At 36.9% G+C, this 12,633-nt stretch overlaps 1 protein-coding gene across 2 annotated transcripts in view; it reads left to right on the top strand.

Annotated features, from left to right (window-relative positions):
• msraa (methionine sulfoxide reductase Aa) overlaps nucleotides 1-12,633 on the top strand; it is a gene marked incomplete at its 5' end in the record, with an annotated part of 73,326 nt that overhangs the window by 38,772 nt on the left and 21,921 nt on the right. For both annotated transcript variants that reach the window (XM_079584246.1, XM_079584245.1), the window contains 2 exons: nucleotides 5,952-6,056; nucleotides 8,344-8,450. In XM_079584246.1, coding sequence (XP_079440372.1) covers nucleotides 5,952-6,056; nucleotides 8,344-8,450 — 212 coding nt within the window. The remainder of the gene's footprint in view (nucleotides 1-5,951; nucleotides 6,057-8,343; nucleotides 8,451-12,633) is intronic.

Raw genomic sequence — 12,633 nt, 5'->3', positions numbered from 1 at the left:
TCCCTTCCTTATCCTACAGGATTTGGAATTTAGAATATTAGGCTTTTCCCCTCAAAAAACAAGACGGGAAAACAGAATAGGAATGCAGTAATCCTCTTTTATTTTTTTATACACTCAGTCACTCAACAAGGATGCATTAAATTGTCAAAAGTGACAGTAAAAGGACTTTTATTTGGTTACAAAAAAATCAATTTCAAATAAATGCTGTACTTTTAACTATTCATCAAAGAATCCTAAAGAAAATCACAGTTTCCACAAAATAATAATATAATAATAATAACAAAATGATACTGTGTCTGATAATTGTGTCTGATAATAATACGAAATGATTCTTGAGCACCACATCAGCATATTACAATGATTTCTGACACTGAAGAGTGCTGCAATTCAGCTTTGCCATCAAAGGAATAGATTACTGTTTGGATTTATTTTAGAATATATTAAAACAGAAAAAAATATATAAAATTGTAATAATATTCCACAACTTTACTTTATTCTGATTAAAATAAATGCAGCCATGGTGAGCATAAGAGACCTCTTTCAAAAACATGAAACAATCTTACAGACCCCAAACAATTAAACAGTTTTTTTTTTTTCAAATAAACACATTTCATTTTTCGTTACTTTGCAATTCTTTTCCAAAAAAAATCACAAATAATTTTTATTTGAAAAATAAATTAAATGAATTCTACATTTTGAGTCCTGACGTATTTAGCGGATGCTTTTCTCAGCTCGAACTTACTCTGGTAGTTTTCCTCAGCCTAGAAAAGCATGACAGGTCTGGGCTTTGATCTCCCGAGCTTTCCCTGTGTTCAGTCACAGCGAGTGAATTTGCTGAAATGGTCTCTCACAGAGTATGCACAGCCATTCCTTACTATGAAGTTTAGATGCAAACATGCATCTCACTGCAGGGCATTTATATTTAAAGTCCCTCTTTTTCTTAGAAACTGTACATTTTTGAGAATCAAAGCTGTTTTAAAGCCGGGTGTGATGATTCAGCAGGTGGTCCATCACTACAACTGGTATATACGGCGTGGGGTGCTGAAACGCAGGGGGAGCTGTCCATCGGTTGGTGCTGAAATGAATGCTGGTGCTGAAATGGTTGGCAACACTCTGTGCTCCTCCACAGGGTTTGAATGCTGACATCCTTTTGAAACAAGTAACAGGGTTTTAGAAGAAATGGAAATAAGAGGCTGGTGTTTATGTTGTGCTCTTAGATATGACTTGCAAATGCATAGCTTCATTTCTTTCTATAAAATCTTTTTCAAGACCTTGTGAGCGACCTACATAGGCAGCTACCTTCTAAGGCAGCATCTTAACTAAATGAAACCTCATAAGTGACTAAATGCACTACATAGGCAGAGTACCATACAAATAGGGCTCAGAATTATAATCTAGTAGCAGGAACAGGTTCAATGTTTATGCAGGAATAAATTACAGGAATAAATTATTTAAAAATCTATAAAAATAGATAACTGTTATGTCAAAACCTTATATTAAACACAGCTCAGAATAGTACTCTACTTTTAAGCTACTTTTTAACTTGATAATTTAAAAAAAATTGTATATATACTTTTTATTATTGAATGAATTATATGTATATCTCCAGTCCTTTTGCTTTATCCACCATCTTGAGAGTTTTTTTTTTTTTTTTTACAGAGCTTCTCGCAGTGCATTCTGGGATGCCCCCCCCCCCCCCCCCCCCAAGTGCATTCAGGAGTCTGCCTTGATGTCTTAAAATATAGGCAGCCTACCATGGTTTTGTAGCAGTACGATAGAATCATACACAGGATTTAACTTATGCATCTGAGGGGGAGGGGACGTGCCATTATCCTTAAATGCTCTCTCGCTTTGTCTACGCGCTCAATCGTTCTCTCTCTCTTTCTGTGTTAATCTCAGTCCTGTCTGCACAAGAGCTTGTGTCAACAGGGGATTAAAGGGTACAGACATGTCCGCCAAGCAGAAACATGCACTAAAGATAAAGCCACCAACGCAAGCAATCAGAGAAAATAGCATCTTATGGGTCATTCTACAAAGCGGGAGATATTTGCCCCCTTCACATAAAGAAGTGTAAAAAATAAAAAAACACCTCTATAGTTGATGTCAGCTTGCAGTTTTTCTTGAAGTTTATATATATAGTGCCATTTATTATCAGGTAAACAAATTATTTATTTAATAGATGTTTCAGATCTTACAACAATACTTTAAAATTCACCTTAAACTGGAAAAGGCACCAGTTTCACACTTAAAACTGAAGCAGCTCGCAGTCTCTATTTTCAACCATTTTTTGAAACAGAATCAGAGCTGCACAAAGAGAGATCATGAGAGGATTGTGTGCTTGTGCCTTTTCAGTATCACACATAACCATTATCTCTGAATTTCAGTGGATTGTAGTTTTGACTGCTCCCACTTGTATTGATAGTCTGTAAAAGGCACTTCCCTTGACGCCTACTTGCATCACAGCTGTACCTTTGCTTAGAATGTATGCTATTCTCAAGCTGCAGCAAATATGGCCGCCTGTGGTTGACCTTCACCGTGTCTAGAGCGACACAGCCCGGAGAGGGGGTGGGTGAGGGGATTTCACCCAAAAAAAATGGGGGTTGAGAAAAAGGATTGGAGCTGGGAGATGGGAAGAAAAAATAGGCAAGATGCTTCAAAGAGGAAATGAAGAAGGGATGGAAGCTGAGCAGAGGGAGGGAGGGAGGGATGAATGTAAAGAGAGGAGTGGGAAGTGTAGGAACAGGTTCAATGGGTTCATTACTCTTCCATAAGCCAACATGCATAACGCAGTTGGAGGATGATGCTGCCGGCTCTTATGCCTCCATTAGAACACCATTGTCTTATCGCTGAATCTACGAACATTTGCATAACATACTGTCAAAAGGTTACAACGAGTGCAGAAATGTAGCTTTCTTTTGCTGTGGCAGTCATTTTATACCGCTCATGTGTATTTCTCTATCTAAAAAAAGATTATAGATGGATGGCCAGAGAAGATGCAACTGCAGTATCCAAATTAATAAGTGCCAAATGCAAGTACTGTCAAATTTGACTTTGAGAAAATAAAAGTTTGCTTGTCCTTTAATAGGGAATTGCATAGTGAATTGTGATTATTTGACCTTGACACATCTAATTCAAAGACATACAAACCGTCTGCTAAAGAAAACTCGGTAACACTTTACAATAAGGTTCATTAGTTAACATTAGTTAACTACATTAGTTAACGTTAACTAATAATGAACTGCACTTATACAGCATTTATTCATCTTTGTTAATGTTAATTTCGACATTTAATAATACTTTATTAAAATCTTGTTAACATGAGTTAATGCACTGTGAACTAACATGAACAAACAATGAACAGCTTTATTCATATTAACTAACATTAACAAAGATTCATAAATACTGTAACAAATGTATTGTTCATGTTAGTTAATACATTAAATAATGTTTAATAAATGAACCTTATTGTAAAGTGTTACCAAAAACTCAGTAGCACTTTACTTAAAGCCTTTCTCTATAATGCATTATGTAGGTATTCATAACGTACATTATAATGCATTATATCTTTTTATAAGTAATTGTTACCAAAGTTAAAATGCAAAATAAAATTTGCAGATTATTTGTTCCATCAGAAATTGGTTGATTGTCTTATGTTTTAATGCATTACACTTTATAAAAGGCATAACATAAGTAATATAATCTATTTTAACTGTAGATAGTTATTTATGAGCCATACAATGCATTATAAGGTGCATTACAAAGCACAATTAATGCATTAAAAATACTTTCTTGACACAACCTTTAACAAAATTTTCCTTAAAATTGGATGGTGTATTTTCTAGGAAATGTTTCTAGGATTCCAATATATATCCGTATACACACACACATACATACATATATAATTATTTTTTTAAAGATTGGCTTATTTCGTGTATGAATATTGTGAATTAAGGAAAAAGGAAAGAAAAACAACAACAATAGTGTATGTGTGTGTGTGTGTGTGTATAATAAAAAATGCAAAATACAATTCCTTTTCTATTTATTTTATTTAATGTTAAAATTAAAGCTATATTTGATTTTATGTTGAGTGTGCAAGCCAGTGTTGTTTTAGTTTTTTGCTTTAATTTAGATGTATTTATATATATTTTTATATAGCTTTTATTTTTTATGTTTTATGTTAATTTTAGTTTAATTTGTAGTCATATTGTTGTAGTCACATTTTTCTATTTAATTAATATTTCATTGCTATTTAAGTTTAATTTATTTTTAGTTCAGTTTAAGTTTGGGACTGAGCACCAATGGTGCAATTTTATTAAAAGGCAACATAAGTTTTTCAACTAATATTTGTATTTTATTTCAGCTTTAAGTAAATTAACGGAAACGTTTTTCATAGTTTTAGTTTAGTTAATGATAATAACCCTGGTGTAAGTGAATCCATGGCATTGTTCTTTGAAGTTAATGTAGTTCCCAGACAACAAAAGTGTTTTAATACCTTTCAACTTGGTCCTATGTTTAATTTAGGCTGTATGCAGGGCTGTCATCAGAGAGGGACAACTGGGAACATTGCGACTCGCTAAATATATTATTACAATGCTGAGTGTATGGACGTGAATTGAAGCGACGGCCCTTAGTGTATGGCCAATGGCACGGCTTTGGTTTTCCATATCTCAGCTCTGATAATGTTACTACCCCTCTGTCGTCTTGCCTGGTAATGAATATAACCCCACAGGTTAGTCCTTTATTACTTTTTTAATATCAAAGCAATATAGATTTACTGGAGATAACGTAGAGGAAGGCCCCCCATAAGACTGAACCAGAGATTATTAAGCAGACTTCTTTGGTAATAAATTAATGATGGGAGATATGGAATTAGGACCTTGGTTTTTCAGTTTTGGGGTTCTATTCACAGCGGTTTCATGTTCCCTGATTAATTTGCAACATGTTGCTCATATAGTGTGAATGTAGTATATAGACATAGTCATACAAATAGCTAGACAATATGAATCCTGTTTTTGGAAGTGTATTTATGCACTGAAATGAATGTAAACACAGACACACACATAGAAAAACCACATGAATTTCATTTATTTCAAAGAATCGATCAGTAAGATATATATAGAACATAAATTGTGTTTGTTTTTGTGCTATTGCCTTTTGCCCTTTTGTCATTTTTTTGCTCACTGTTAAACAATGCAGTGCAGTGAATAAAAAATAAAAAAAATTTAATAAATACTTAAATTTGAAAGTAATTGTCTTAATACTTTGATAAAACTTTGATGGCTTCTGTAGGATAATACCAACAACAAAAACACCTTGCAGTTTTGCTCAGTGGCTGTTGTTTTGTAGACGTTGAAAAAAAAAAGACATCTGCAATTCTCACTTTCATCTCAGTCTGACCAACTTCTTGTCTTCCCTTTCGATTGTTACTAATGGCTGCGCTGTTGTTTAAATCCAGCCTTAAATAGAGCATAATCATCAGGTTGAGTATGTAATGTATTGTGCTTGTGTTTGTTTGATTCTCCCTTTATGCTTCTCCTCCAAGCTAACCCGCAAAGAGTCATTTAAAAAAAATGTCTTGCTTTTACGAGTCCTTCTGGGAAGCTCTCTTTCTCTTATACGTTTTTCATGGCTTTCTCCTTCAGGTTGCATTTCTTTTTCAGCTTATTGAAAAGCACCCAGCTGATGCAATGAGCACAGGTAGATCGACTGCCCTTGTACTTTTATGACAGGGTCAAAAGACACATAAAGTTAATCAATATGGAGGACTGACCTTCCGCTGGAGACGCGTCCAGTCAAGCCAAGATCAGTGACCCTTGATGACCTCACTGGAATGGGACCCCGGACCACCTCTGTTTAACCCGAGTGTGTGTGTGTTTGTGTGTGTGTGTGTGCACTGTGACTCTTCGGCAATGATGTTTACACAGGCACCTCTGCTCTTCTTCCTCACGCAGGTAAAACAGGGCACTCAGAGGTGGTTCGTGTGGTCTATGAGCCTGAGAAAATCAACTTTGCGCAGTTGCTCAAGGTATTCTGGGAAAGCCACAATCCCACACAAGGTAACATTTCATTCTGTCACACAATAATATCTTAAAGGGATAGTTAGCTTTTCAAAAATGAAAATTCTGTCATCATTTACTCAGCCTCTTGTCGTTCCAAACCTGTATGACTTTCTTTCTTATGTGGAACACAGAAGTTTGGCAGAATGTTCTTGCTGTTTTTTCCCCCCCATGCAGTGAACGTGAATGGGGAAATGTGGAGCTCCAAAAAGCACCAAGTAGGCCATATGACTTAGCGTATTATATTCCAAGTCCTCTAAACTCTTATAGCTTTGTGAGGATATTAAATAAATCTTAAAACACATTTTGGAAAAATAATTTATTGGAATAAAAAAAATACAAAAATGGCCAAAAAGATATGAGGAAATGTTAAAAATGTTGAAAATGTTTATTTATTATTAGAATTATCTATATTAACTGTATTTTTGGCCTTATTTATATATTCGTAAAAATATTTATTTTCCAATATAGGACACTAGATCAAGATGTAGCATTGTTAGAAGATTTTCACTAAATACATTTTAGTTTGTTCTTCACATCCAGCAATTTAATTGCATCAGAACACTTTGAACATAGACAATGAGTCACATAGACAACTTTTTTGAAACTTTATTTATTTGTTATTTTCGGAGCTCCAAAGCCTCTTGTCTATATTCACTTTTATTGAATGGAAAAGAGCAGCCAAGACATGGGTTTCCTTTTGTGTTCCACACAAGAAGAAGAAAAGGAGTTGAACAACATGAGGGTGAGTAAATGACGACAGACTTTCATTTTGGGGTGAACTATCTCTTTAAGATTATATTTAGTTCATTGGCTCTGTCCCAAATGGAACCCTAAGCCCTTGCGATCTTCCACACTTTCGTGGCGTAATTGTAATGACAATTTGACTGTCAGGTAGAAGTTTGCTGTGGGCTTGGCAAAAGTTTACATCGAGGGCACATATCGGCCGCTTGCGAGCACCCTTCTGAAACCTAAAATGACAAATAGGACACCCTACAGTGTCGTTGACTTAACTGGGAAGCGAACACGGCAGCCATTGTAAGTCCACAAGACCACAAGTGCACATGAAGTGTGCCATTTGAGACAGGGCGACTATTAGTTGAAACCCAGTACACAGTCATTTTTGTTTAGCGCAGTGTTAATTTAAGAAAAGTTAAGAACAAAGCCATTTAAAAACCTGCAAAATAACAGCTCTTTAACTTAATACAGTCTTAAGTTCCAGTGGTGTGTGAGGTCCGAGAGGCTCATGAATTCACAAAGAAGAGAGGCAACAGTTTGAGTGGCTGCAATCATGAACAGAGAATTCAGATCGGAGATTAAAGTGTCTCGGCCATCCAATCACATTCAGACTCATCGAGATGGCCTGTATAATGTCCTGATTGTGTCTGTGGTGATGACTAATACTCATCTCGTTCTTATACTTGTATATGTTCACAGTAAAATCAGGGTTTTGCTTAACTTCTGTTTTAAAGAACATAAAAATCTCTTCTTAAACCTTATAGAAACACTAAGTAATAAAAAAAATGGGTTTACAGCTATAACGGACACCAGGAATACTCACAGTATAGTTTCTTCAGTCACTCTTCCCATCCAACAAAAATATCTGTTCAGGACGCAGCTGTAGAATCGGCTATAAATCTATGAAGTCATATCTGGATCAAGAACAGATAGAACAGAGCTTTAATTAAAAAAATGCACTCTTTCCAAGATTTCATATCTGGTGGATTGGGAGTTTGTTTCCCAAGAGACTAAAGTACTAATAGATGCTAAATTTGGACCCACAGAAGATGTACTGAGTGGCTGCACTGCATGATTACATCAGGGATACATGACTTACTTTAGTTCTCAGGTGTCTACATTTAAAGGGTTAGTTCGCCCCAAAATGAAAATTATCCCATAATTTACTCACCCTCAAGCCATCCTAGGTGTATATGACTTTCTTCTTTCAGCCAAACACAATCGGAGTTATATAAAAAATATCCTGGCTCTTTCAAGCTTTATAATGAGAGTGAATGGTAAAAAAAGCGCATTCATCCATCATAAAAGTAATCAATACTGCTCCAGGGGTTAATAAAGGCCTTCTGAAGTGAAATGATGCATTTTCTTAAGAAATGTATCTATATTTATAACTTTATAAACCGTAATCACTGGCTACATAAAGGAGTAGTTCCCCCAAAAATGTAAATGTACATTTGTAAACACAAATTACAATGTACATTTGTATTGTGAACCGATCCTCAGTCCCCTTGATTTTAGCTCTGACATATCGCTGCCTTTTCTTTGATAGGAATGCGCCAGGGCAACGATGTTGGAACGACCTATCGGTCAACCATCTACGCATACACACCGGAACAACTCGCCGAGGCATTGCGCTCCAAGGACGAATATCAGAAGGTATCCCTCTACAACCATTTCCCATTTCTCCCCTCCCTTTATGAAGACCCCACTAACAACCCTTGGGTGATCTTTACGGTAACTCAACAGTTTGTGGATCAGTGGTTCTCAACTAGTTTAGCTTCAGCATCCCGATTTGACATTGGTCAAGTGCCAAAAGTGGCACGAGTGTTTTCAACATCAATAATAATGTTTCTTGAGCAGCAAATCAGCATAATAGAATGATTTCTGAAGACCACTAAAGACTGGAGTATTTTTTGTTTTAATATCTGGAGGAATAATTATCTATCAAAATACAGTTTGTCTATCTTGAAAATATTATTGACAGTATTGTTTTTAGGATCTTAGCACTCTTCAATTGCATTTTAAAAATATAATATACAATACAAATATGTGTTGTTGTTGTTCTTGAGTATTGGAATATTAAAATTGTGTTAAATTCTACACTTTCACATGCCATTTTTAGGCAACAGGCTTATTAGCATTGTATTTTCCTTCTGTCCACGACCCTATCAGAACAGACCTGCGTCCCAGGTCTGGAGAACCACTGCTGTAGAAAACAAAAGCTGCTCATATCGATGTTACCCTCATCTAATGGAATGTTAACATCCCTGGTCCCCAAGTGGATGGTAAGGAGGGACAGGCGTTGAGGATTACATCCCTCAACGGTTCTTGCACTGTTTGATAACCTGTGAATCCGTAGCAGATGAAACAGGGTTTCTGCAAAGCAGGGAAGTATAATACATGAAATAGTAATTCTCTTTGTCTTGTTAGACAGCTTGGAGAAAGGAGACTTCAAATCCGTGCATGAGGAGGTTCAAAGCCTTTCGGCGTTGAGTGCGAATGCTGCCATCTGCATTATGCATATATTTTTCTCTAATTGCCGAACGGCTCTGTCGTCGAGCCGAAAATTGAGGTTTCTTGGTCTCGGTGGTGCAATGCATTACAAACCTGCGTGTGGTTCACGCTAACAACCCCACCCTTTCCGTCGAAGGGAAGCCTGTTGGAACAATAGAAGCAGAGGAACTGACTATGGTTCTTGCAAGCTCTAATCTTCCCTACCGTACCCATGTAGTCTCATTTTCTTCCTTCAAAACCCTTCTCCCTCCCCCTTCCCCTTGTGTATGATCATACTTTGTTTTTTGGGCCGTTTTCCTTCTCATTCCCTCAGATCAGTTCACCGTCTGAAATGAAATTAGCAGCGAGCCAGTATTCGCGCTCGGACACATTACGGACGGTGTCATGCTAGACACATTTGACCGTGTATTGACGAGATAACCTTGACTGTCTCATCATCCCAGTGTTCTCTCTTGCTCTCTTCACACATCACATCAGATCTCCGCTGCCTTTGTGCTGATACCAAAGGTTTCTGCAGTCTCGCTTTTCTACATCAAAAGAGCCCAAATGAACAGCGCAGTCACTCTTCGCTCTTGCTGAGCACTCCATTTTGAACAAATTCTGAACACAATATCCAATATCTTTTCCTGTGGATATGGTACATTTGGTATCTCAGCAACTAATTCTTGAGGAAGGATGGATCTCACTGGACACTGGTGTCCACAGACACACTCGCATATGAACAAGTCCTCACTTTTCATAATCAAAATGCTTATTTTAAAGGTATATTAAGAGGTTTTCTTACTGAATAGTGACACTGATGACAATTTAATGATTTGGAGACCCTCAACCGCAAAAAAAAATCACAAATAATGACAAAGAAATGGCAAGTAACACACTGTTGTAGAAAGACTGAAATATTTTTTTGTAAAGCATTATTGTAATGTTTTATTTGCAAAGTAATATACATTTTATGTATGCATTTTTATGTAATAAAATGTATTTTAAATACACAGTTTATATACTGTATATAGCTGTTGCTGAGATATACCAAATCACAGGAAAAGATATTGGGCATTCAGCGTTTGTTCAAAATTGAGCGTACATGGCATGAGTGAAGAGTGATGCATGATTCTTTCGATGTGTATTTATTAATGAAGTTTTCGTAGAAAAATGGCTGAAAATCAGACCATCATTACTGTTGAGTCCTGCCCACTGAAGTGACCGAATGAAGGAAATGTCTCCCTTTTCTAACACACACAGTCATTCTTACAGACAGCAGCTGTAGTATTGGGACCCTGGGGATGAGAATAGGGGGCGCAGGCCTCCAAGTGGGAAAAGCATAAGGGTGCGATTTGTTTTTTCATGGAGCGCTGGCTCCAGCTGATGATGACTCCCAATGGCCTGCACCATTGGCATCTGACTTTCTGTTCAGTTTCCTACTTTCAAAATCGCAAAAAAACAACTTTGTTCTAAAATGTGAATTGGTTGTAGCGCGTTATCCCATAGAGGTCACCTATTAACCTTATTATGCATGTCAAGAACTATATTTGCTAGCGGATGATTTTTCACAAAGTAATGATGACCTTAACGTTTTTATTCTGTTTTGTAAAAGCCTTTTGTATCTTTACAGCAGCCTTTTTGCTTAGAGAATCTTCCAATGTTAATTGCTTTGTTTTCTCATCCTGAAATTTCATGGTCAAGGGTTTTATTAGTGAGTGGAAATGAGAGTCACTCTATAACCCTCTAAAATACTTCTGTTTCATACAAACAGGGTATGAAGAGAACTTGTATGTTTTTTTGTCCTTGGAAAATTGAGTGTTTTCAGGTTGGCATGTTGCACAGTTGAATACATGTTCATAGAAAAGGGATTTTGAAGCAGAGTGTTCATTTAAGACATCCGAATTTAGTTTGAATGGTGTATCACTTATTAACCATTGTGTTTTGTTTATCATGTTCAAAAAGCCTTTTTATTAACTAACAAAATATACAATAATTATATATATATATATATATATATATATATATATATATATATATATATATATATATATATATATATATATAGTCCTGTCATTGTTAAATTGGATTTGCTTTATTGTTTTTTTTTTTTGCAATGTGGGTTTGCTGTGCTCAAATTGACCCCAAAAGCAACACTACTAAAATGGTTAACAGTGACATTTCTAGTAGTCTGTTTGAATGGAAAAAAGGTTAATTTCAATTACTATTAAGCGTTTTATGTTTAGACATAAACCTCTCTGAACATATAGCCAGTAAAGGCAATCTCATTCTCAACAGAACATGCACGAGGGTTAAATCAAGTGTATCCCACAGGAGAGGCTCTCTTTTAGCTGGTCAAGATGAATAAGACAGGAGTTTATAAACGCTGCATGCTGTCAAAGAAGCTTTTAGCCGCACAAGGCTCTGCATTTCTCATTGTGTTCCTTTTCCGAGACGCCTGCAGACTCATACGCTCCTTCTACCGGCCATCCTGCTAACTGCATTTCCCCTTTCTCTCTCTCACTTATTCACTCCATCCTCCATTGTCTCCTGTCTTTCTCTCTCCACCCACTCCACCCCCTGCTGAGCCATCTGCGCTTCGGCAGGCCCTGTCTCCATGGCAACAAGGGAGGCCGCGCTGCCTCCTATTGGCCCGCTGCCCAAACGGAGAGGCTGCCGGGGGTCGAAGGTCATCTGTAGAGTGCCGCCTCACCGGTGTTCTAATCAGCTGTTGACCCCTAGCCACAATGAAATGAGTGTCAGAAGACAAGGGGTTAATAAAGCCCGGTCTGACTGGCAGCTGGGTCCATTATGAGTGAGGGACAGGAGAGGGAGAAATCAGGAAGACCTGGGGGCGTTGGGGGGGTGTCGGCTTGGTTGGGATGCTGTAGATGAGGGACTCAGATCTTGGGTTGGGGGCCCGTCTGTGTTGTGTAAGGCAAGATTTGATGTCGCCATAAATCTTGTCTGCAACGGTGGAATGAAAGCTGTGGGTGGCTTTTTTAGGATTATAGCGCCTGGTGTTAGTGTGGGGGATGTTTGGAGGGTTACTGTATCGGTTGTGGGGCAACAGTGCTGGTTTTCACTCAGTGTAACATTACTTTAACAAGGAATAGCTAACATCAGCTTTTACTCTGTTAATATATACTACCATTTTAAAAGTTTTGGGTCTGTAAGATTTTTTTAATGTTTTTGAAAGAAGTCTCTTATTCTCACCAAGGCTGGATCAAAAATCTATCCATCTAATCGTACATTTTATTTGTGAAAAGTGGATATTTGTATATATATCTTTATTTGTGAAAAGTGGATATTTGTATATATATCATTATTTATTCTATTTATTCTA

Source organism: Phoxinus phoxinus (genome assembly GCF_949152265.1).
Source record: "Phoxinus phoxinus genome assembly, chromosome: 16".
Classification (NCBI taxonomy): Eukaryota; Metazoa; Chordata; class Actinopteri; order Cypriniformes; family Leuciscidae; genus Phoxinus; species Phoxinus phoxinus.
The sequence above is the reverse complement of the archived record's forward strand: the minus strand, read 5'-3'. Positions and strand labels throughout refer to the sequence as shown.